General features: G+C 36.5%; 1 protein-coding gene and 1 non-coding gene across 2 annotated transcripts; both read left to right on the top strand.

Moving 5' to 3' along the window:
• The first annotated feature begins 11,976 nt into the window (after positions 1-11,976).
• LOC134667676 (uncharacterized) lies at positions 11,977-24,800 on the top strand. Its single transcript, XM_063525098.1, has 7 exons — positions 11,977-12,067; positions 21,109-21,315; positions 22,626-22,777; positions 23,579-23,624; positions 23,858-23,935; positions 24,024-24,127; positions 24,205-24,800. Exons 2-7 carry the CDS (start codon positions 21,112-21,114, stop codon positions 24,788-24,790), a joined length of 1,170 nt encoding a protein of 389 aa, XP_063381168.1. The 5' UTR covers positions 11,977-12,067; positions 21,109-21,111; the 3' UTR covers positions 24,791-24,800.
• Trnas-gga (transfer RNA serine (anticodon GGA)) lies at positions 13,989-14,061 on the top strand. Its single transcript has one exon. It is a non-coding gene; the product is annotated as a tRNA-Ser (tRNA).
• Positions 24,801-27,758: the final 2,958 nt, after the last annotated feature.

The following is a 27,758-nucleotide window of genomic DNA, read 5'->3' as shown; positions in this document are numbered from 1 at the left end:
CCTTATTACAAAGGAGTAAGGTGCAAAAGTGTAAACATACCTTTGACGTCGACTGTACCCAATTGCAAATCACAAAATCATACCGACCATTATAATGGTACTACAAGTAATCCAAATATTATAGGCAACTATTCCAAATATCACATTTTTTTAAATATAATTTATTAAAATATTTAAGGTTAATTTTCTCGTTTCTAAGACGTTTTTATGTTATCCATAGTTAAGTCGATAACTGGTGCCTATTGAATATTGAGGAAAATAGATAGGTAACTACTTCCAAGGAAGAAGTAAAAGTAAATATACCGGAATTCCATTTAATAATTACGTATGTTAAATGGAAATTGATTTTAGACTGAATAAGACCCTGCAAATGTACTTGTTGAGATTAAATTGATTGCTTTCCCTTGAATCTGTTGCGAAGACGTTGGATTTTAGCGTTGTCACTCGACGCCTACGAGATTGGATAACGCCTGTATTCGCACAGATGTTTGAATTCCTTTTAGATTTAAGCTGCGCTCACATTGAGCACGGCCTGTTTCTTTTTTTCACCAAGTATTGTACAACAATTATCTTACTACTAGGTATATTCCTAGCCAAACTGCGATTGCAGATTTTTTTCATTTAGCTATACATACAAGATATATACATTATACAGTGGTATAACTAAAAGAAATTAATAACTAGGTATACATTAGGTAGGTATGCACTTTTATATTTTAAAAGCTATACTATATTTATTTTCTTACCTTGTATTTGTAGCATTTTCTCCAAATATTAACCACTACAGACGAAAAACTGCCATCTTCAAATGGAGTTAAGAAGTTTGCTAGAAAAGGTAGAAATTGAAAAAAAAAAGTTTAAAGTTGCTAAAGTTATACATATATTTTTTACAGCAGTGTATTTTAAACTGCTTGAACTCTTTACTGATAAATGAGAAATTGAAATTTCTAGGGTGGGGTAGGCTAGGATAGTATTTAACGATCAGTCATTAAATTTAATTTTGCGACCCATTTGTACCTTATCACAGTGAGAATAGTAAGATGTCTGGAGGTTTCTAGCGACTTTCATGTTTGATTGTTACTGCGACAAGGGTAGAAAATTAAACATGCGTTTGATGCTCTAATTAGGCTAGTTTAATTAAATTTGTATGCCAGTATACCGGGTGTGGCCTGTAACATGAGCAAATAATTAAAACATAGATTGTACTCCTCAAACGGTGACACTTTGGTTCTACAACTTTTAAAAATTATGAATTATTTAGACTCCCTATTTTTCATACAAAATAAATATTATCTTCAATGGACGCCATCGCCACGCCATATCATTGTAATTGACGTTGCTTGTCACGACTTAAACAAAACAAAATTCGCAATACAATTCGTCTTTTCTTAAAAATCAAACCACAAGTTATTTTAAAAGTCGCTGAACAAATGTTAGTCAGTATGAGGAGTACAGACTACAGTTAATTTTTTTGCTCATATTACAGGCCACACCCGGTATAGTCACAATGTGGAGATCGTATGTACATATTGTAAATTGTTTAAAGACCTATTTTTTCTAGTTGATGCGCATAAATTTAGATTACTAACAAGAAGTAACTTTCCTAATTTTATTTTAATTCTGTATTAAATCAACAAATCATTACAATGTGAACAACGCTTAAGCTGGCAAGTCTCTCGCTCCAACAATTGTTAACACCCGTGTTTCAGACTGCGAGTAAGCAAAGACTAAGCACAAAAGGGTGAAACTCCTGAAAATTTCACTTAGTTTTAAGTCATTTGCGTATTGACAATCATGCGATTCAGTTGTGAAGTTAAATCGTGTTTCTAATCTTGCTTCTTGTTTGTATTAAGCTTCATTACCTACAGTGTTATATATATAGGTAATCGCTTTTGGAGCTATTTATAGATAATTAAACGCTCTATGAGATGAAATGCTCTCAGGCTATTATTACTATTAGATAATCATAGTATAAGTAGGTAAGCCTTGCCTTGCCTTGCCTTGGTAAGGCTTTATGTTATGCCTTGTTAATTCCATAAATACTTTTACAAACGTTCATTTTAAAACAATTAGGCTAATTTCATTAGACATCACATAACGTGTATTTCTTTTGTACCTCTCCGATGCATGTTACCAAATAAATTAATATCATGTGGTTTAAATATAATTCTGATGTACGTTCGAATTAGCGTGTGGGACTACATATATATTTGGAACCTGAAGACATAATAACAATAGACTACCAATTTATATGTACTTATATGACGTGCTTATACACACGTGGCTTGTTCTGAAGCGAGCGAACACCTACATATATTTTGCTTTTATTATTATATAGTTATAGAATGAAGCCTCTGTATCGTAATATATCGTTGGGACACTCTGCCCGATTCGAACTTTAAGATACTTCAATTAATAGATCTAGAAACGATATGGATTAGATGTGTCTGTGTCAAAAGTGACGTTTTTGTTTGAAGAAACGTCACATTTGACACTGTCATTGTCGCGTTACGTGCTCTGCCAATTAATTGAAAGAGCACGCAACTGAGCAGCTGGAAGGATGTAAGGAAAAGGAGGTGTGAAGAAATTAAAAGTAAGGACTCAGGGGGTAGGTAACGTTTATTTTTCCAAGACTATATGGGTGAGTCAATACGGCACGGCTGGTATTGAAAATTGTCCAATAGCACCGGGAAGTAGTGGGAGCGTGGCAGGTAGTACGATGTTCCGGGGTGCAGCGCCAAGGAAAAGCGTTCCCACGTACAGGCGCGCGGCGTCGAGGAGGGCGCGCACAGGCGCGCGGCGTCGAGGAGGGCGCGCACAGGCGCGCGGCGTCGAGGAGGGCGCGCACAGGCGCGCGGCGTCGAAGAGGGCGCGAACAGGCGCGCGGCGTCGAGGAGGGCGCGCACAGGCGCGCGGCGTCGAGGAGGGCGCGCACAGGCGCGCGGCGTCGAGGAGGGCGCGCACAGGCGCGCGGCGTCGAGGAGGGCGCGCACAGGCGCGCGGCGTCGAGGAGGGCGCGCACAGGCACGCGCAGGCGCGCGGCGTCGAAGAGGGCGCGCGGCGTCAAGGAGGGCGCGCACAGGCGCGCGGCGTGAAGGAGGGCACGAACGGGCGCACAGCGAGGGTCACCACTTGTATACTTGCAGACTTGTATACTTGTGTCTTTAATTTATAGTAGTATTATTTATTTAGCAAATTACGCCAGGAAGAGAGGGTTTCTTGAAGGTGCGGGGCCTGACTTGGCCCCGCACGGACCCTTAATTTAGAAAATGCTCGGATGAGAGCTGGCGATAAACTGAACAGAATGACGGTTGTTCCGCTTTTATACCTGATTCTTTAGAACATCTAAAGAATCAGATTTACAAGATTTGAAATTTAAAAATAGTCGAGTACCAGTTATGATTTTACCAAAATTTTGAATAACCTTTGCCGAAAGTATACATACTAGTCTTTTTAGTGGTGAAATCCGAACAGTTGAAAGCCGATTGACGGGCTACGTCAATCATCTTACAAAATGTAAACAATGAAAGAATCCCGAAAAATACAGCGATAATATTAACAAAAATTCCCTTAGATTTATATAAAATACTGGGAAAAACCTAAAGGTATGTATTTAGGTGGCTTAGGGCCGCATTGCATATGGAAAGTTATAAAAATAGTAGCCCAAAGTAAGCCAGGCAGAAGTCCCAGTCTTCCCATGCATCCTGAGGGTTGAAAAGGACTTTAAGAGTCTTATTAGAGTCTGTAAATTTCAGATACAATTCAAGAAGTATCATAATGTGATCGGAGCCATAATAAGCAAGTCAGAACGATCGGACTTGGAAAGCTAAATGAAGGAATTAGGATACAATAAACAGAGGAAGGAGGTCATTCCAAGGTAAATGCTACATCATATCTAATCCAGAACGTTTCTAGATTTATTAACTGACATATCTTAAACTTCGAATCGGGCCGACTGTCTACTAACAGTCATAGGCGTCATAGCATATACATGTATGTATACATATTTTTGAGCGGGTCTGGACATAGTCAAACTTTTGAATTCGTCATTGCATTGTCGGGTTCCATCCACCTGAGACGTCATTCTGAGTATTTGTGGTGCAAATTGGGCGTTGCAAGAGTTAGGGAGGGGACACTTGATACCTGAAACTACCTACATAATCAGGAAACTAATCATTTATATATCAATAACGATATCTATTTGGATCGTTGTATCATTATTGCATTTTTAGATAAATTTGTTATTCAGTGAGATCAATTTTTACTCTATGACACTGACTGTACTTATCTAAATATTTTAATATTAATAGTACTAATATTGCACCGATTTCAAAGTACCTATTGCAAAATCTAATATGCGTACATGCGTTAACGTAACAAATAAAATCATGACCGCAATAAAAACGTTTGCTTTGGGTCATTCTTCAAAAATATGTCAGCGATCTAATTGCCGCGACCCATACAAAATGTATGAAAAGAGTCGTGGCAATTAGACACAACTGCAGACATATTCTCAGTGAATGACCCTTTGAACAGGAGATTTATTTGGAATGGTTAAACCTAACCTAAATGTGTTTTCTTTGATGGCTTTTCCTGTTTTCAGAATCCCCATTGGAAACACCAGGTTTTCGTGAACTTTTATTTGCCAACCGGAAATTCGACTGTGCCTGCGGTTCTAACCAACTATACTCGTATAATTACAGAGTACTGACAGGGAATTTGATGTCTGTGCCATTCCGTACCTTGTGATACATCAATAGGAATTTCATATTATTGTAACTTTGGTGTTACGAGTTGTGAGTGACTTCGTTCGTTTGTTAAACTCACACTCGTATTTTAATGCCTCTCATTATGTGGCAATCACATAATAGTAGTTTATGTGACTGCTACATAATGAAAGGCATCAAAATACGAGTGTGGGTTTATGAAACGAATGAAATGAGTTTCATAATAGTATCACACGAGTGTTTTAATGCCTAATTATGTACAGTTACATACACTGCTTTATCTACACACATATTATAAACTTTCTATGATATATTCACTAACTTCATATTACAGCCGACTTTGCTCACTGGCGGAACTCGCGGATATGAGATGGCGTTTCCGAAATATCTTTATCGCACATTTTACACGAAACTTTTGTTATAGTTCCTTTAAAAACAACAAAACAAATCATTTTTTACTTAAAAAACTAATTAAAAGATAAACTGTACGTCAAATGGCGGCAAATGAAAGCTTTTTTCACGCACGTCACGCATCCGTAGTTTGTTTTTAATTCAGAGACAAACTAGAGTCGGGGTCGATTACCATATCGTCCGATACCAACTTACATGCGAGATTTGTCAATATCGTATGCAATTGTCATTTGATTTCGAATAAAACGTCATCTCAACTGATATTTGAATAGGGGTCAAATCAAATTGCTTTTTTTTTCAGAGATGTTCGAAATTTGAAATGCATTACCAAATCGATTTTAATATAGTAATGAAGCTATTACCACATTTTCACAGATAAGAAATTTGCTGTAACAAAACAGTTTATCGTAATGTGGGCCATTATTTACGAATTTTGAAGGCATCATAGACAGTTTATGATATGTGTGTAGATAAACTACTATTAAAGGGCTGTCACAAAAGATGTCAAGTGACACTTGAACCTAACTTTCAATAATATTCGAATTTAAACTGTTGTGAGACATACTAATGTTAATAACATTAATATTATATGAAAGATGCGTCTGGTGACCAGAAGGCTGGCAGCTACTTCAGCCAAAAACTAAGTCTGGCCATCCAACGAGGTAACGCTGCCAGTCTTCTGGGCACCATAACACATGACAGCGACCTGGGGAGCATTTTTTTAATATATATAAGTTTATTTATAAGATTATTTTATGTTTTATATTGCATGTAGTTTAGTTATATTGTGTAGTTTGTAGTTTTATGTCCCAACAAATAATGTATTTATAATATGTATGTAAAATTGGCAATGTAATAAAACCACTTTGTCCCAACCCTCACGATCTATGCGGACGCGCGCGCAGCATTCCTAGTCGCTGACTGTGACATTCGGTCATTCCATTGCATTGTTTTATTGCTTGCTTACAAATTGTGTTTTATTTATACGCCGCAATTGGTTAGCGATTGATTTATTATCCGCACGCAGTTGAAGGACCGTAAATGAATACAAACAAGAAAAATTGAACAAAGCAAGACGGCTTACACGGCTTTTAAAAAATGCAGTGTGTGGGTTGAAACCACTGAAAAGCGAATCTTCAGCAGCTATTACATACATAATACTTATAACTTGTGGACTACCTATATATTAGTACTAGCGACGCGCCCCGACTTCGCACGAGTTGACAAATTATACACCTAAACCTTCCTCAAGAATCACTCTATTGATAGGTAAAAACCGCATGAAAATCCGTTCAGTAGTTTTTGAGTTTATCGCGAACAATCATACAAACACACAAACAGACAGACGCGGCGGGGACTGTTTTATAAGGTGTAAGTGATAGAGATATATGAGGTGAAATAGGGGTGAACATCTATGTATAGCCGGTCAAACAAGTTTATCCGTAGAAAAAGGCGCTAATTTCAAATTTTCTATGAGACGATAACCCGTCGCGCCTACATTCTTTAAATTTGCCGCTTTTTTTACTGACGGGTAAGGTGACAGTCCATTTCCAACGACAGCTGCACTACCGCTTATTTTACTATGGAAAATGACAATAACACCGACGCGTTCAGTACTAGTAGTGTAGTTGCGGTCAGAAATGGAATGTTACCATTAGGCTTGACAGACTAAAACTAATTTTGTTTGTGATATAATAATAAAATTAACTTTAGCCGCAATGTATTAATTTCAGTTGCAAGTCAGCTGAGTGCTCATATTATTGAAAATCTTGTGATTTGAATGATGTGCCGCGTGAAATTTGACATCCTTCTACTTTAACTTTATTTGTCGTAGTAAAATCTTTACAGCTTGCCGCTTTTATCGCCACGTTTTACAATGTTACTGTATATTGACCAGTGAAACTGCCCTATTTTTAGATGAAAGTGGAGGACCCGTGCGAGTTTGCCTTTTCATACAAACGTAGTTCCTCATTTTCCTCTCTGGATATTAACATTATTGAAAATATTACATGATTATAAGAGTTAGACGCATTAAAAAAATTGTATGAAATCTGTTTTTCGCTCCTAATTTTCATAATAATAAAAAATCGAACACAGTCAAACGTAGCATAGCTATGGTTAATTTACATACATTAAATTATGTAAAAATGTTTTCCATAATGTCAATATTTTGAGAGGAAAATGGGGACTACGTTTGTATGGAGAAGCGGCCGTCACCTTTCCTCTTAAGGTGACAGTCCATTTCCAACGACAGCTGCATTACTGTTCATTCTACTATGGAAATTGACAATAACAGCGACGCGTTCAGTACTAGTAGTGCAGCTGCGGTTAGAAATGTAATGTTACCATTAAGGTCAAGTCATGAATAGTCTAATTTAGTGTTCTAATCGTTGTAATCATGTATTGAATGCTGCCAATTGTAATCCTTATTTTACTATGGAAATAATAATAATAACCTTTCATTACCATGAATAACTTGAAGTTTTCGAAGAATATACATAAATGTTATCTTTAACTTACAATCACAATATTGAAGCAAGAAGCAATTGTATACATTTTAGTTTACTTAATAAGTAGTAACTTTTAAACGATATCAAAATGTTTTTCCCGAACTCATTAGCATAGAAAAAGTTGTAAATGTATCAGTGCCGTCTAGACCATTTGAATGGCGTAGTATCTTCCAATAGAGCCTGAGGGGCTACCGCTAAAACAGAAATTCGCAAATTGCGGGGTTCTTTCTCTTTTACTCCAATGGAGGCGTAATTAAACTGACAGAGAAAAATGCCCGCAATTTGTGAACTTCGATTTTCGCAGTTATAGCCCTGGCTATGTATTGCCGCGGAGCCGTTGGTTTGACTCGGGCGAACCAATGTAGCTAGAGTCTGTGCGGAAAGAGAAGAGTCGTGGAATGTATTGGGCCCCATACATTCCATGACTCTTCTCTTTCCGCACAGACTCTACGAATATAACGTCGAAATTAACATAGTCATTACAACTTGTGATTGAACACATATTTTGTGATTGCGAACTTTCCTATCGCTGCTTGTAGGTACGCCACTGTATCATTCTTACAGTGTAGGTACAGTAAAATGGGGTGAGTAGGGTCAAAACTGAAATTCAAACCTCGATAACATTTTATTTTTACATATGAAAACTGAATGTTGTATATAATATGTGTTCCGGAAGTTTGTATTTTAGTTTTTATTTTATTTTGGGTAGTTCCATTTCATAACTTTGACGATAAAGACAAAAACCCACCTCACCCCGTAGTGCCTCGTATTTGGGGTGAGAGGGGTTTTCATACACAGGTGATTTTGGAAGATTGTTGGTTCGATTTTTTTTATTATGCGTATTACTGCAGCTCCATTTTAAATTGGAATACATTATTTTTGTAGCATTAGCCTTAAAATCCCTTCTCACCCCCCTCTCAAACCACCTCTCCCCGCGAAACCTAGTCACCCCGTTTTACGGTACTAAGCAACTGGCGATTTTTAAAATACCTAATACCTGTTGTTGACTAATCTAGCTGGTGAGCGGCCGAATTTATCAACAAATCGGCCACCAATCGATTACTAATTTTGTTGATCCGTAATCATTTTGCCGTACTTGAGTTTGGAAAGGACGTCTCAGACGTCACGCATAGTCGGACCCTTTAGAGCTTATTTTAGAACATCAGCGCTTTATGGCTAAACCGGATAAATAGCTATAGGTAACCGAAGATCAATTTTATATAGGTTGTTGCCTGCGTTCGATACGCGTTTGGAACAGCTTAGAGAGCGTGAAACTTTTGCTTCTGCTATTACCATACAAGAGTTCAAGGGCCATTTCCCCCAAGGGCCAAGGGTCTGCGTGAACTACTGATATGTCCCCACTAAATTGAAGGCCTTAAATTATGCAGGTAACCCTATAAATAAAATAACTCGTAGGCAGTTTTCCTTTTTAAAGAACTACTAATAAATAATGATGTTTTTTTTATACCACATCGGTGGGAAACAAGCATACGGCCCGCCTGATGGTAAGCAGTCACCGTAGCCTATGGACGTCTGTAACTCCAGGTGTTACATGCGCGTTGCCGACCTTTTAAAAACCTGTACAATCCTTTCTTTCTTTATTTTTTTGATAAGTTCTTATATCTTTTTTTTTCGTAGGCCTATATATACATAATAAAGATACATATGTTTCGTGAATTTCATAGGCCTATTCGAACGTATGAATATCGGTTTGGAAGTAGAACGTTCTTAAAACGAAACCGCCGCACCTATTTTCTGTGTTGCGTGAGAAATAAAACAGTTACTGTTTTTAACATAAGTATGAACAGTTGGTCAACTCAAATATTTAATAACTAAACATTTCTAGATGCCTACCTATTATGAATGAAAATGACAACAAATCTAGGTAGAATATAATTTATTCACATACCAAACTGTCTAATACGTGCCACTGAACAATGCGTAAATAGTCAACTCGTGATTTATTATGGCACCAAGTTGTGAGTAAGCCTCACCTACACAACTTAGGAAGGAAATAGCCCACATATCGAACCTGACATTTGATTGGATTAATCACCGAGTAAAAGTAGATCGGATAACTTGGCTCACTGCTTACAGGTGGGCGGTCACATGCTTCAAAGATAAATACAGAGCAATGTTACATTTGCTATCGTCAAACCTCACACTACGATACTGATCAAACAACGCTGCTAGACATAGCCCTAGTTCTCGATTTGTTCGAGCGCATCGTTTTGTTTGCACAGGTGACATAATAGACTGAAATGTAGTGTGCGTTGACGGATCGATGATTCAGGCGAAAGTGAATCTTAACAGGCCAATAATAAGGCAGTTTCACATATGGTATAAATTTATAGGATATTCATCTAAATAGAATGAATATTTAATGTTTCTCTGACATGACATAATAGTCTTAAGACAGGATGTAGATACAAATATAGTCAGGTAGGCTGAGGTAGGTCTAGGTCTCGTACACACTCGAGAAATAATTAAACGAACATTTTAGGCACGGAGGAATGGACCTAAAATGTAAATTACGAATACCCTTTTCTGTGGAGTACCTGAATACGACGCTTTTGCTACGACACGAATTTTATCGTTGAATATTTCGTTTAGGTATATGTATAGGTATAATGAACTCTAAAGCATCATTTACAGTTTAGGTAAAGTAGAGATAGTACGTGATTTTAAACTGCTTCTTGTTACACTAGATTCACTAACTTTCAGCCCCTCCTATTAAACCCATATAGAAGTGTTTACTTTTCAATCATTTGTCGAAGCTTTTCTCGAAGTATTCGTAGTCTATTGTCTATTTTAAAAGGGTTATCAACAGATACTTTTGTGTAATACTTGATAGGTAATACGAGTATATTGGTCCCTACTTGTAGATTGGCTACACGTGCGTAAAAGGGCCATATCTAGGCAATATCAACTTTTGCCTTATTCATAACTCATACCTCTACTTAACTGTCGCCCCGAAATCAGAGGCAACCTAGGAAATATTACATTACATAGTGTCGACTGTCGACACGAAGAATTCTCTGTAGACAGAAAACAGACGTAGAATTTAAGATTGCTGTATTTTTTACCGATAAGGTTACAGCAGACACGTGGACACAACTCAAAATGTATGACTAAGTATTGGAGATTAAATCTTAGTTAAAAATAATAAAGTTAAGATTTTTTATTTGATGCCCAATTGTCCGTATTACAGGCGCCATAAGAATTACCCACGGGAGCAAAGTGGGACCCTTTGAAGGTACTCACCCATGTATACGAGTATAAGCGTACCCAAAGATTTCGCTTCGTAATCGCAACGTGCATGGCACATCACTGCCCTAGCCAGATGTAAAACCATTAAAATATCGTGATAAAACAAGCAATAACGGTCCCTACTCCATTGTTTATAAGAACTTCAGCACCAGAATCTAAGTTGCGTGGAGCTGTACGCACTTTCAGCCTTGGCGCGATGTCACTTGTCGCTTCCATTCATGCTCGCTGATCGGGGCCAGTTGTAGGGATATTAAACTTAGCTTAACGTGCGGCTAACTTATGTAATCTCTTGGTTAAGAGCAAGTCAGTTGCTACATACAAGTTTATATTTGACTTATTTTCAATAAACACATTACTTAAAGCAGAAACAGACCAAGACCCAGTTTTTAGTGAACAGTCACTGAGAATACTTCACTAAGCACTTGTCCACGTTACCTGATCCTGTAGGCCTAGCACATGATTGCTACGACAGTATCTCGCGGCGAGATAGACTACCCGTCTTTGTCTAACTACCTATGTTAATAAAAGAGGGTTATCTAACTGAGCTAGTCCGGATGTATCAATGTCGAAGTGGACATTTACAGCTTAGTGACTTAATGCAGGGTTTTCTTTAGTCGATCAAACATGAACCTACCTCGTTACTCGACGGGATATTAGATCGGATATTGAGGCCGATACTGATATTATCCGCGCAGCTGCAGTCTCTATTAGAATGTCTTCGTGGATGGCATAAATTATAAAGCAGAGTAATTGTTGATATTGTGTCTACATTAATCGATAGTGAAGCAATTATATCTATTGCCATAATACCATTGGAATCATTACAGGTACAGTCAGCTGCAATAGAAGTGGTTAAAACTACGCATCAACACAAGTGAAAACTACTGCAGGATACAAACACCTTTATGCGTTGTTCTAACAACCACATTTGAAGCTGACTGTAAGTTCACATGTTGTGAACCCTGAGCGTGTTAACCGAAGTTTAATTATCGGCTATCTCCACTGTGCCGCCGTCCAACATTGCCAAATGATCAGTCAAGACGAATTGGCACTAAGCACGCCCACGTCGACCTCAATCACAGATAATTGGATCAGTCGACCGCCGAACCCCATATTGAGTGATCATTACCTGTGCCTGGAACTGCGAAGGTTAGTGGTGGGGAGTGACATTTGAGCCTTTCCATAGACTAGGTCTAGACTGCGCTGGACCTCTTCTTACTGCCAGCGATGTCCGATTTATATGGATATTGCTTAAATTTTTAATATAACTAATGCATATTTAATTTAAGTAGGTATTTTATAATTTCCGTCTAAAACATATTATCACTTAAACTCGAGTTGTCTGTGACGATGCCCTTTCAATACAAAGTCAAAGTGAAATCACATTGCGATACTAGGCAAGTTATGTTATGAACATTACATATTTTACACAAACGGGCTACCGCGATATAATTTCATTGTTTTTACCTTTAATATGTTATGTTTTGTTTTCCTTATTTCTTATTATTGTTTTATAGGTAAGGTAACCGTGAAATGACTTCTATTTAACATTTTAAGATTTAGACTTAAGATTGGGTTGTTTATTTAATCCATTGAGTTTTCAAACCAAGGGAGCTTGACTTTTAGCGGCTTCTCAATATTGTTTGATTAAATTTGAATTCTGCTTTCTTAGAAGTAAAAACAATGCAATATTAGCAGCCATAAAGTTATCTTTGTTTTTAAATTAAAACTTTCCTGATTCAACTGGTATAAGTGACCGAATCCAATCAAGTTGTACCTATTTATAAAAGTAGTAGAAAAACAGTTGAAGTGAATTTTTTTAGTTTCATACGTATTTGTTTTTTTTTTTGCATTCCTAGAACAAGTGCGCAGCGACAGTAGCTCGCGCGCGAAATAGACCACTCGTCTTTTTCTTACTGTATGAATTTGGATTAGTTGACATTTGCTATGGAAATATGATCGATACGCTCTTATTTATATTGCATTGGTATTGGTTCCAGGTCCTGTATTAGGTCTTAATAGATACCTAATTCATTAAAATTAAAGATAAAAACTTGAAATTTCCTTGCAAGTCTATACATCTAGTAAGGTACAAACAATCTTATTAACAATGTACAAATTATACATATACCTACCTATAAACAATGTCCTGAGTCAAGCGAAATTGTATATTATATTCGTATGTACGAGTCGTACCTAATATATTTTTGAAAAGTCATAAATTGGAAAACTAGGTGGAACGTCGTGGAACTAGATTGTTTCAGTCTCTATCAATACTTATTGACCGATACTTAACTGACTATATTTTATAAAGAAAGCTGGGACTCACCTTCTTGGAGCGGATCAGATTTTATGACTAACATGTTTTTTTTCATTGTTTTTCTTTATTATTAAAAGCAGAAACTCATTATATCTTTGCATTTTATGACGTTGAAATGTGTTGGTAGTTGGTACAGTCAGCCAAGAAAGTGGTCTACCACTTTTCGACTCTATCAATCAGATGATAGAGTCGAAAAGTGGTAGACCACTTTCTTGGCTTGGCGTGGCTTGGTACCACACTAGTTAAAATTATATTTTGAGGAAAAAAGTCATGTGAAAACGTGACTGATTCCACAAATGTCATAGCTGTATCTTTTGATACCTACAAATCCCTTTGTCACCACTACTAGATCGCAGATAAACCGCTAGTTTAGGCTGCATAACAGTCCAAAATTGACGTACACTGCCGTATTCGAACTTCAAGATATTCACAAGAGACGACACGTACTAGATCTATTCTAGATACGTTATAGTTTAGATATCAACTAGTTGTCTTTTGCAGCGCAATTCGGGCAGCCAATATCACTTTTACGTTAGATAGAGTAAGATATCTATTAGATATGAATTGGATCTGTCATATCCTGTGGAAATCGTTCAAGAGTATCTCCAGAATCGCGCAAATGTCAAATTTGACAGGTAAGATCTTAAACATATCGTTATCGTATCTTGGTGACGTCTAAAAGATGTCTAATAGCAGAAACTCATTATACCTTTGCACCTATTTATAAAAGTAGGTCCGATGTCCTGATAGGCTTCCGTAGCTCAATTGGTTAAGAGCAACACACGGATTGTGGAGGATGCGGGTTCAAGTCCTGCCGGAAGCGTAAATTTTTCCATTTTTTCCTAATATAAAATTTGGAATATCGCTCGCAGACGTATCTGCTTGTTAAAAAAATTAAAAAATTGATTTATGTTTAATAGATGTCTATTTCATAATCCGAATCGGGCCCAATCTGTCGTGAGTCGTGTTGTGTTGGACAGCGCAAGACCGACACCAACACCAAGCCTTAGGTTTTAAACATACCGTTATCGTATCTTGGTGATGGTTAGATCTTAAACATATCGTTATCGTATCTTGGTGATGTCTAAAAGATATCTAATAGATATCTATTTCAAAATCCGAATCGGGCCCACAGTCTACAAATTATGGGTAAGTTCAAATAACTGTTCCAGTCATCTCCCAAAATGTTTGGGTTCGGCATTAACCTAGCACCTATACAAAAGTTTATTGTTGCTCATTTACGAACTTTATTAATTAATGTCAACATTCCAAAACGTAGCTCCTTTGATATTTTCATCAAAGAGCCTTCCGGGAAATACATGAACAACAAAATTGGGGTCAATTGCTAATATTTTTCTTTCATTTACTCTTAAGTGGCAGACTTGCCAGAGGAAAATCGTCTTACCTATCAAAACATTACAACATTAAAGGATAACTCACGCTAGACCGGGCCGGAGCTTCCGGCGCTTCGTTTTCCATGGACCACGTGCTCACCGATCAGCCGTCATAGAAAATAACATGTCGGACGCCTTGACCCGGGCCCGGCCCGGCCTAGCGTGAGTCATCCTTAAACGGTGAAAACACTTAAGGTGACAGTCCATTTCCAACCACAGCTGCATTACTGTTCATTTTACTATGGAAATTGACAATGACAGCGACGCGTTCAGTACCGGTAGTGCAGCTGCGGTTAGAAATGGAATGTTACCATTAAACAAAATGTGAGGATAATTTCATGTGTCATTTATCTTTACGACATCGCAATGGTATTCACTTACAAAAAATAAAGTAGATGAGGCAGTTACTTCCTCGCCATAGAGCATTCTGCGTCTAAAAACTAGTATATGGAGACGACACACGGCGCGATTCGGGAAATGAATTAGAGATTCACTAGATAAGAAATAGTAAAGATATGTGACGTTCCACGGCAAAAGGTACCTTATGGCGGCTGGCGCTTACGTAGCATAGCGCCGGTATAATATTATCACCAGTGATCGTACATTTTCCAGCGTTTTTGGTGCACGAAGTGTTGTTAACGGAATTGGTATAAATAATTTCAACCCTAATGATTAATTAGCGTTTATTACGTTGATATTAACCTTAATTTACCATTTCAGTTGAAATTATCTATACCAATTCCGTTAATACCACGCGAATCGATTTGGTGCAGCGGAGTGGTGTTACCATTTCAGTTGAAATTATCTATACCAATTCCGTTAACACCACTCTGCTGCACCAAAAATGCTGGAAAATGTACGATCACTGATTATTATGGTGGCGGTGGCGGTTTCCGCCTCGACCTTACGCGCGAACTCGTCCGGTATTAATGTAACGTTTAACAATATACATTCGTACTGATTTTGTTTTACTCGTATTTTCTCGGATTATTTAGATAAGATGCGCTTTAATCTCCTTAAGATTAGTAGCAACGCACAAATACATATTAAGGAGATTAAAGGCGCCTAATACGCTCATTCTTCAATTCGACTGTCTCGTCAGATAAAGTGACGATACGTCGGGCTGAATCGAGATGGGAGTTCTAATTTCCCAGAGGACAAAGGATGTTATTTACTTTAATTAAGAAATGTAACGCTATCCTGAATCCTTTGTTATGTGACAGTGTGGAGTAGTCTATTATAAGAATTTCTTTTAACATGGTCATGTCAAATTACTGAATACCTACTAACTAATATTATCTTCATACCTATTTAAGCAATGAATTTATTTTGTGTTTTAAATCAATTTTTTTTCTTATCTTGGTTGTAAACTACTCAAACGAATACATAAGACAGTCTTTTAAAATACAAATATACGTACGTACCGTAAAGTAGTAGTAGTAGTAGTAATCACTTTATTGTACACAACACAGGTTTTCATAATATTTACAGAAATATAGGTACAAAGGCGAACTTATCCCTGTAAGGGATCTCTTCCAGCTAACCTTCGAGTTGATGAGGGGAGAATGCAAATTAGATAGACAAACTTACGGAATGCACAGTAATGTTTTAAAAGTAACTAACCAAAATGTCCAAAAGCAAATAAAATACATAAATAATATTATAAAATAAAATACATACTACATACATAAATACTAAACATATATTACATACAATATATATATATATATATATATATATATATATATATATATATATATATATATATATATATATATATATATATATATATATATATATACATATATACAAGTGTCAAAAAAAAATAGAAATCAGTACTTAACCAAATCACGCTTGGTTGGAAAGCGTAAAATATAAGTCGTAAAATTCTGTAATGTAAAATAAAAAGTTTATAATATGTGAAATAAAAAAAGTTTTAAATTTATAAGTTATTTAATTACTTTTTAGGGTTCCGTACCCAAAGGGTAAAACGGGACCCTATTACTAAGACTCTGCTGTCCGCTATCATATTATCACCAGTGATCGTACATTTTCCAGCGTTTTTGGTGCACGAAGTGTTGTTAACGGAATTGGTATAAATAATTTCAACCCTAATGATTAATTAGCGTTTATTACGTTGATATTAACCTTAATTTACCATTTCAGTTGAAATTATCTATACCAATTCCGTTAATACCACGCGAATCGATTTGGTGCAGCGGAGTGGTGTTACCATTTCAGTTGAAATTATCTATACCAATTCCGTTAACACCACTCTGCTGCACCAAAAATGCTGGAAAATGTACGATCACTGATTATTATGGTGGCGGTGGCGGTTTCCGCCTCGACCTTACGCGCGAACTCGTCCGGTATTAATGTAACGTTTAACAATATACATTCGTACTGATTTTGTTTTACTCGTATTTTCTCGGATTATTTAGATAAGATGCGCTTTAATCTCCTTAAGATTAGTAGCAACGCACAAATACATATTAAGGAGATTAAAGGCGCCTAATACGCTCATTCTTCAATTCGACTGTCTCGTCAGATAAAGTGACGATACGTCGGGCTGAATCGAGATGGGAGTTCTAATTTCCCAGAGGACAAAGGATGTTATTTACTTTAATTAAGAAATGTAACGCTATCCTGAATCCTTTGTTATGTGACAGTGTGGAGTAGTCTATTATAAGAATTTCTTTTAACATGGTCATGTCAAATTACTGAATACCTACTAACTAATATTATCTTCATACCTATTTAAGCAATTAATTTATTTTGTGTTTTAAATCAATTTTTTTTCTTATCTTGGTTGTAAACTACTCAAACGAATACATAAGACAGTCTTTTAAAATACAAATATACGTACGTACCGTAAAGTAGTAGTAGTAGTAGTAATCACTTTATTGTACACAACACAGGTTTTCATAATATTTACAGAAATATAGGTACAAAGGCGAACTTATCCCTGTAAGGGATCTCTTCCAGCTAACCTTCGAGTTGATGAGGGGAGAATGCAAATTAGATAGACAAACTTACGGAATGCACAGTAATGTTTTAAAAGTAACTAACCAAAATGTCCAAAAGCAAATAAAATACATAAATAATATTATAAAATAAAATACATACTACATACATAAATACTAAACATATATTACATACAATATATATATATATATATACATATATACAAGTGTCAAAAAAAAATAGAAATCAGTACTTAACCAAATCACGCTTGGTTGGAAAGCGTAAAATATAAGTCGTAAAATTCTGTAATGTAAAATAAAAAGTTTATAATATGTGAAATAAAAAAAGTTTTAAATTTATAAGTTATTTAATTACTTTTTAGGGTTCCGTACCCAAAGGGTAAAACGGGACCCTATTACTAAGACTCTGCTGTCCGCTATAATATTATCACCAGTGATCGTACATTTTCCAGCGTTTTTGGTGCACGAAGTGTTGTTAACGGAATTGGTATAAATAATTTCAACCCTAATGATTAATTAGCGTTTATTACGTTGATATTAACCTTAATTTACCATTTCAGTTGAAATTATCTATACCAATTCCGTTAATACCACGCGAATCGATTTGGTGCAGCGGAGTGGTGTTACCATTTCAGTTGAAATTATCTATACCAATTCCGTTAACACCACTCTGCTGCACCAAAAATGCTGGAAAATGTACGATCACTGATTATTATGGTGGCGGTGGCGGTTTCCGCCTCGACCTTACGCGCGAACTCGTCCGGTATTAATGTAACGTTTAACAATATACATTCGTACTGATTTTGTTTTACTCGTATTTTCTCGGATTATTTAGATAAGATGCGCTTTAATCTCCTTAAGATTAGTAGCAACGCACAAATACATATTAAGGAGATTAAAGGCGCCTAATACGCTCATTCTTCAATTCGACTGTCTCGTCAGATAAAGTGACGATACGTCGGGCTGAATCGAGATGGGAGTTCTAATTTCCCAGAGGACAAAGGATGTTATTTACTTTAATTAAGAAATGTAACGCTATCCTGAATCCTTTGTTATGTGACAGTGTGGAGTAGTCTATTATAAGAATTTCTTTTAACATGGTCATGTCAAATTACTGAATACCTACTAACTAATATTATCTTCATACCTATTTAAGCAATGAATTTATTTTGTGTTTTAAATCAATTTTTTTTCTTATCTTGGTTGTAAACTACTCAAACGAATACATAAGACAGTCTTTTAAAATACAAATATACGTACGTACCGTAAAGTAGTAGTAGTAGTAGTAATCACTTTATTGTACACAACACAGGTTTTCATAATATTTACAGAAATATAGGTACAAAGGCGAACTTATCCCTGTAAGGGATCTCTTCCAGCTAACCTTCGAGTTGATGAGGGGAGAATGCAAATTAGATAGACAAACTTACGGAATGCACAGTAATGTTTTAAAAGTAACTAACCAAAATGTCCAAAAGCAAATAAAATACATAAATAATATTATAAAATAAAATACATACTACATACATAAATACTAAACATATATTACATACAATATACATATATATATACATTATACATATATACAAGTGTCAAAAAAAAATAGAAATCAGTACTTAACCAAATCACGCTTGGTTGGAAAGCGTAAAATATAAGTCGTAAAATTCTGTAATGTAAAATAAAAAGTTTATAATATGTGAAATAAAAAAAGTTTTAAATTTATAAGTTATTTAATTACTTTTTAGGGTTCCGTACCCAAAGGGTAAAACGGGACCCTATTACTAAGACTCTGCTGTCCGTCCGTCCGTCCGTCTGTCACAGCAATGTCACAGATGATGTATTTCTGTTGCCGCTATAACAAAAAACACTAAAAACAGAATAAAATAAAGATTTAAGTGGGGCTCCCATACAACAAACGTGATTTTTGACCGAAGTTAAGCAACGTCGGGCGGGGTCAGTACTTGGATGGGTGACCGTTTTTTTTGCCTTTTTTTGCATTATGGTACGGAACCCTTCGTGCGCGAGGCCGACTCGCACTTGCCCGGTTTTTACTAGTTGCGTTAGACTGCACGACTGGCTCGCATTGGTTGCACACAATGCGATTTGACGCCAATGTAGGTACTGGCCAACTTCGTTTCGTCCGTAGGGCCCGTCTTTCCGAAGTAATATACACGGTGGCCAAAAAATAAGTGCATTCCCGTTGCCAGGTAGATTTTGGGATTATACTGAGCAACTTTTACTTTTTTGGGACTAACCACGAAAACACGAAAAAAAATGTACCATCCCATAGAAAAAGGACCAGTCAAAATGTATGACACACTCAAATTTTATTTCGCGATTTCGGGGTTGGTTTCATAGTACAAGTTGCTCAGTATAATCCCAAAACCTCCCTGGCATCGGGAATGCACCTATTTTTTGGCCATCCTGTATAAGGTAGGTAAATCAATGATGGCACTCAGAGCGTAAGGAAAACCAATTACCCGCAGTCATTTTATTTTGACAAAGTGGAGGTAGAAATAACAACATTATTTTACATACATATAGCGAAACCTGAAACAGAGAGAAATTAAACTACGTACATTTTTTTTAGTGTTCCGTACACAACTTTGTTTATGGGATTACTTCGGTATTGTTTTTTATGTACCCATAATATTTATATTAAAATAGGTACCAATAATTAATTATAATGTAACAAGATATAACAAATCTTGCCTCCAAAAAATAATAGGGAATATCACGCAAAACTTTCCGTATGGGGCGCCGCAGATACAAACTGTAAACAGACCGCTTTTATGCATCAATGTCATATTTATTTTAAATATATTTATGTGCCAAATTGTTAAATTGCTCTAGTTTAAATGCTGGATTAGAAACGTAGGGTTAGTTTGTATTTGTATAGGGTCAAGGCGGAAACAGTGGCTCAGCTGAAACAGTGGCTCAGTCATATTAAATAATATATGTATATTAAAAACGGGTCACTCACGTATAAGCTCAAACCATCCAGCCCAAACATCGCCTCTCTCCTGTTGATATTAGGTTGAATGAGCCACTGTACCCGGCCTTTTTCTACCGAGCCGCTGTTACCTCCTTGACCCTACAGACATAGTAATGAAAAACCAATGCGTATATATAAAACAAAATATTCTCATTAAATCTGTTTACCAGCGTGTCACTCTTGACCTGTTTCCGTCAATTGACAGCGCCCTTCGACGTAATAAGCTCCGTTATTGCGGGGCAGGCGCGAGGCGTGTGATTGAATTTGCTTAGAAACCAAAGGAAACCAATGTATAAGTAGTGCGACATAAAGGATTACTGACGCTAGACCGGGCCGGGACCGGGCCGGAGCCTCCGGCGCTTCGTTTTCTATGGAAAACAACATGTTATCACCGATCAGCCATCATAGAAAATGAGATATTGCACGCCTCGGCCCTGGCACTGTCTACCGTAGTCATCCTTAAATCATAGAGAATGATAAAAATCTTATTTTTTCAGGGCATGCCCTCAGAAAACATGGCGATCGATATGCGCCGCACCAAGCTGAAGGCCTCGGAGGCGGCCATACTGGCTGGTGAGGTACAAAAGCCAAGCTGGCAGTCCAAAAACGAGGGTATCCACGAGCGCGTCAGCTTTGAAGATGCGATCTGGGGCTTCGATCTCGCTGGTGGATCCTTTTACAAGACGCCTTTGAGAGTTGTTGCCGTAAGTTCTTTCTTTCATAATCAGGTATTCATATTGTTTAAGTTATATCGACAATCAGACATCCAATACAGCCGCATAAAGTTGGTTGGTAAAAATGAACGTACGAAATAGGGAGTGATTTAGGGCTTGAATTTCGCAAGAAAATCCTGTATCAAAACTACTTTTAAAATGATTATTGAAAGTTATTTTTTATTTAATGAAAGATAAAACAAAATATGTAAGACACAAACGGTAATTTCTAAAACTCTTCTTCGAATTGTTTCTGTTTTTTTCTTTTTCTGTCTACTGATATTTAGTCCCTAGTGTCCATAAAAATAGCTCTAAGGGTTATTGTCGCCAGTAATTTTTCTATGGTCCAAAGATACCTACCTAACTAGATCTTATGAAGTCCACTAGAGATAAAGAATTTCGAGATTAACCTCGTTGAAGAGTAGACGAAGCAATAACAAAATTACTTGAACCGTCTTGCGATTAGTCATACACATTATTCTAGGCCAGAAAATATTGGTTTAGTAATTAGAATGCGAGCTTTTATTACTTATTACCTAATGACCTAGAGACATGCCTGTTGAATGAGTATGTCTAAGAGCTGATTTGTTGGTTTTGACAAGGTTTGACTGAGACCAGATGAGTGTCGGTTATTTGTTTTCATTCTAATTTAATTAGAACTTTAACTTTTTAATTAATTTCAGAATGGTACAGACGTTTCGTTTAAACGCTATTGCAAGGATTCTCACATAATTAGTTATATCAACTGGACGCTCTTTGTTCGAGTATAAATTACTCTAACAATTATGTTCGAAAATTATAAAATGGCTGGACATTTCATTAAAAATTATGTAGAGTGTAGTTTTAGTATTCATTGCATTGATTTAATGATAGAAGTAGTTTTATGCATTACGTATGCATTGCATTTGGATTATAGAAGGAAAAACGGTTTTAGCTTTCAATTTGACTACTAAAATATTTGGTAAAATTTTTAAATAATTATTTTATGGGAAATTTCAATTATATCATGAGATCATGTCATGACTGGTCATAACGTTAAGCTAAATAAATATACAGATACACCATTAAGTGTAACCTCAAACTTTATGTATTTAGTACAACATAAAATTTATAATACTTTATTAAATTAGGTATGCTGTTTACATATGTATGGCATAATTGTTTTCCATCGTATTTTCTTGGAAACGTTCGTATTTGTCAGTACTTTTTGTACCGAGAGAGACTGAAATAGCAAGACACGTTCGTACGCGTCCTTGAAAAAACGATGGAAAATAATTATGCACTTCATCTGAACGTCACAGGTGAAACCTGACAGCAGAGCGGAGAAGGCAGGCATCCGTCCCGGTGACAAGCTCCTACGCATCAACGACATCGACACCTCCACCCTCAGCATCCAAGAGGCGCACGCCATTATCATCGAGTCCGGGATACATCTCAAGATAGCCGTTACATCGTAAGTCCTTCCCAAGCTTTGATGGCAGAGCCTAGTAGTTACCGCAGCATGGGGGCAATGCAACTCTACTGCTACCAGCGTGATACCCAAATGAACAAACTTTATAGAAGAAACTAATAACAGAGCGGAGAAGACAGGTATCTGTCTTGGTGATAAGTTTCTGAGCAAATGACATCGACACATCCACTCTCAGCATCCAAGAGGCACACGCCATCATAATCGAGTCCGGGATACATCTCAAGATAGCCGTCACATCGTAAGTCCTTCTCACAAGCTTTGATAGCAGACCAGACCTGTACCAGCCTTTAAATAGGTAGGTAGTTACCGCAGCCTGGGGACGATGCAACTCTACTGCTACCAGCGTGATAGCCAAATGAACAAACTTTACACAAGAAACCAATAGCAGAGCGGAGAAGACAGGCATCCGTCCTGGTGACAAGCTCCTAAGCATCAACGACATCGACACCACCCTCAGCATCCAAGAGGCGCACGCCATCATCATCGAGTCCGGAATACATCTCAAGATAGCCGTCACATCGTAAGTAGGCAGCTAAAGCCAAACTAACAAACTTTACAAAAGAATATAAAAAAATATTGTATTCGTAACAAAAGTAATTCATAAAAACTCAAATGTGCAAATGGATGTAGATATTTCATACATTTTTAAACTACAGCAATGAAAACGATTTAACATCCATAATAAACTTGATTATAACTGAATATACTTGATATGATATTCAGTAAAATCGTCTGTCGTCGTAATACTAAAATATTAAACGTCATTTTATTTTTCTATTTCAGACCTGATGACGAGGAGGATGCTTATTACTGTTACGAGGATCCTTTGGTAAGAAGGAAATATCTATAACAATGCAATATTATTTAATAGCCCAATGCTTTATAGCCCACTCGTATAAGAATATTTAATATACCAATCAATTACCTACTGATAATGATCTAGTATGTAAATAAAATACGAGCACCAAGTAGTTAATTATGAACTTATTTACAACGAAGTGCTAATGATTATTGTTATTAATATGGTGAAATTGATAATTAATGTTTATTGTTAATTTTTAGGACACGGGCTACGACAGTGAAGAAGAAAGAAGAAAAGAAGAGGAAAGGGCACGTAAAAGACAAGTTCATGCCAAAGTGGTAAGATTTACTTTAAGTAATCATTTAAATTATTTATGATTTTTATGAATCATTCAAAGCTGATTACACTTATTTAATTTAATTTCAGAGTTCTTATTGGAGTTTACAATGGCCATGGGTCAGCAAAAGAAGAATAATTTACAGAGAATCCAATTGTTTTATGGTGCCAAGCAAGTACGAAGGTAAACACAGGTAATTCTTGGTGAAATTAAAATATGATACCTTCGTATTCATCGAATATGTTGTAATAATAAAATATTATTTTCCAGAGATAAGTTCCCCGTACAGCCCATGATTAGAACCCAAAAGGACGTTGTTCTAGATAGTATCCAATCAACAGCCCAGCAAATAGTAGACAACGCGAAAGATAAATTACAAAGCGATATTCTAAAAGAGAGTCAAAACACCAACAGCCAAGGGCCTTTAACCAATGGTACAGGACCAACTGAAAACATCCCTAATGGAACTGAATCGAATGTGATAGAAAATAAAATTACGTTGCCACCAAAAATCCCTGAAGTGGAGGAAGACAGCGTTCAAGAGGTATCCGAGGTAGAAGAACTGAATGAAGTTACAAATTCGGCAATGGAGGAAGACAGTATACAAGAAGAAGTAACAAATTCGGCAATGGAGGAGGAAAGTATACATGAGGAAGTTTTAGAAGAAGAAGAAGTGAGTGAACTTGATTCTGAAGTTGAAGAAAAGAGTCAAATTGATAGTGAAGCAACGGATAATCACGACAATGTTCTTAATGAAGTTTTAGAAAGCCATGACATTTCGGCTGATGAAGAGGATAAGATATTGAATAGTATCCTTAGTAACGGTGACACAAGCGAGAGCATGGACGAAAGATAAAATTTATTACCGATTAATACAATCTCAACTTTTGTATTTTTGATAATTGTATTAATCAAAAGTAAGTGATAATCTCATTCCTCATTATCATGGTAGTTATTACAATAATTTTAATTTAATTACATTGGTAGTGCTTACAAAGAAAATATGAGACTCGTGGGGTTGTTTAAGTTACAATTTATAAAAAAAAACTTTTAAACCGTAACTTGGTGTTGTATTGTACTCGTAAAGAACATTGGAGTCAAGTTGAAAGTGAATACAAAATGTATGGCCTTTATTTATCGTTGTTAAATAAATGTCAAGATCATAGAAAGGCTGAGTTCGTTGTAATAAATATCAATTTTACTTTGAACTATTATTCATATGAGAAAGTACGACAAATTGTTTTACTTTGATTTATTGAGACCAATTTTGTTATCTCAATTATAAAACGATATGTTCCATGAAATCAGTTGTGTTTCAAATAAACTTTAGTAATATATCTACAAATTTTAATTAGGTTCTTAAATGTCACTATATGCTAAAATGTAAATACCGACTTATATTTTCACTTATTTCGACATGTCACATTCACGAACTAGTTTCAGTTTATAATGATACATATTATTTAAGGCAAAATAAATTTATTTTTACGTATAAAATGTTTGCTTCATTATCTCTTTTCGCTTCAGTTCGCCTGTTCTAATGATCTTCCACTTGCCATTCAATGGTTGGAATTTTCACGATCAGTTTTAAATGTATATAATATAGAGCCGATAGGGTAAATCGTGAATAACTGGCCACCCTTCAATAACTAGCAACCTTATACTAAAAGGAATTCTGTTTATAGGTAAATAGAATTCATTTTTAGTGTAAGGTTGCCACTTGGCCAGTTATTAAACAGTGGCCAGTAATTGATTTATTACCCTATAATGTATGAATAATAAAAAAACAATACAACATTTGGCTGTGATCAATAACTGTTCTACATATCATTTTTTTACTTAATAAAAAGAATCCTAGTAATTATTATTCATTTAATAATGATTTAATTAAAACGATAATTATGTATTATCTATACTGCGTTAAATTTCAATTAGTCAAAAAAATCCCATACAAAATACACACATGTAACTTCGGCCTTCAATTTCTTTAACCATAATAAAGTATGTATTATAAAAGTGTGTCTGTCTGTTTGTCTGTTACCTCCTCACGCTTAAACTGCTGAACCGGTTAGATGAAATTTGGTAGATAGGTACTGCTAATTGACAAACATCGTACACCTTATTCTTATTCTTACACCTGTGAACAAATTCAAATGTGTATCATGTGTGTCGGTCCGTGGCCCCAATCCGCATAGGGCCAGCGTGGGGGCTAGCTCAAACCCTCTCGCGCCTGCGAGGCTGTGCCCAGCAGTGGGACAATTATTTATTATTCATACGACGTACGTCGGTAAAGTGAAATTCATAAACAGCCGATAAATGAGGCTTTTTATTATTACGACGTCTATGCCATGAACATGTAGGTAGGAGAAAAAACAAATAAGGTCCAGCGGGGCAATTTCGACTGCGGGATAATTTCAACTATTAAAAATATCTTTTGGCTCCTTTATACGATGGGCCAGCGCCGGCCACTCCATGCGCACACACAGCCATGCGGTAGAATGAGATAGCAATATCACTTGCTCCCTCTAACTAATAAAACTATAACACCTAATATAATATTGGGCGAGCTCGCTCCATCGTAGGCCACGTCTACGCCTCGGTTAGTCTGTGGCCATGAGTAAGCCCATTCATAATAAAAAAATAAAAATAAAAAACTAAAAGGCGTTGGCCCATCGTGTAGAGGAGCCAATCCATGTTTTACATTATTAACTAGGCCATATACGTACAGATAGCGAAAAAGATGTGTTGTGTGTGACTCTAGCTAATAATGTAAAACATGGAAGATATTTCGATTAGTTGAAATTACCCCGCAGTCGAAATTGTCCTGCTGCACCTTACTCGAAAATAAAAGCAATGTTGGTAGTACATAAATATTTAGAAGATTTTACTTAATCTTAATTTTCTACTCCCAGAGCCTGAGTATTTTGGAGGAGTTTCGTTTGGGACGCGGTGGTGAACGGACGTGCCCGGGTCAAACAAAGGAGTCTCATAAACGCGTTAAAATCCCATCGAACAATAGTCACCCATCGCCAGATGCTTGTGCAATCGCGGCACAAACATCTAAAGGTGGCCACTGACGAGCCTTCCAACAGTCCAAATAGCGTGGCTGCAATCCAAAATCGGTCCGTGAATGTCAAAAACGTACAATGTTTAATATTAGGATGCCGTCCATTTGGATGAATCCATTGTAACGGCATCCATTTGGAAGGCTCGTCAGTGGCCTGCTTTAGTACCGACGCGCGCTAACCAAAGCTCTCGCGACGCGTTCTTACTTACCTAATTCCAAATTTCAACCATTCGAGACAGGACAGTGTTTATAAGTTTATATATCAGTGAAACCCGGTCATATAATTTTTCCGCCTACCAGGCCCCTGTTTCACCAACGTGACAGGTGCGACGAATTGTAAAACCATTGTTGCTGACGTCACACGCATCCATGGGCTACGATTACCACTTACCATCGGGCGGGCCGTATTCCTGTTTGCCACCATCATTGTATTATTTAAAAAAACTTTATTATATCGGAAAAAAACAGATATTTCTCCTGCGAAGTTTCTGACAATTGTCAAAGATTTAGAAGAATTGTAGGTAATTCTTGACAGGTAATGAGTTATATGTCGGAATTTCGTGACAATTGTAGTGTTTCTTGTGACAATTGTCATAAACTTAGCAAGAGAAATATCTGTTTTATTCCGATATAATAAAGTTTTTTTAAATAATACAATGATGGTGGCAAACAGGAATACGGCCCGCCCGATGGTAAGTGGTAATCGTAGCCCATGGATGCCTGTGACGTCAGCAACAGTGATTTTACAATTCGTCGC

The sequence above is a fragment of the Cydia fagiglandana genome, chromosome 9 (assembly GCF_963556715.1).
Source record: "Cydia fagiglandana chromosome 9, ilCydFagi1.1, whole genome shotgun sequence".
NCBI classification, from domain to species: Eukaryota; Metazoa; Arthropoda; class Insecta; order Lepidoptera; family Tortricidae; genus Cydia; species Cydia fagiglandana.
Note: the sequence above shows the minus strand (reverse complement) of the source record. Positions and strands in the feature narration are given on the sequence as shown.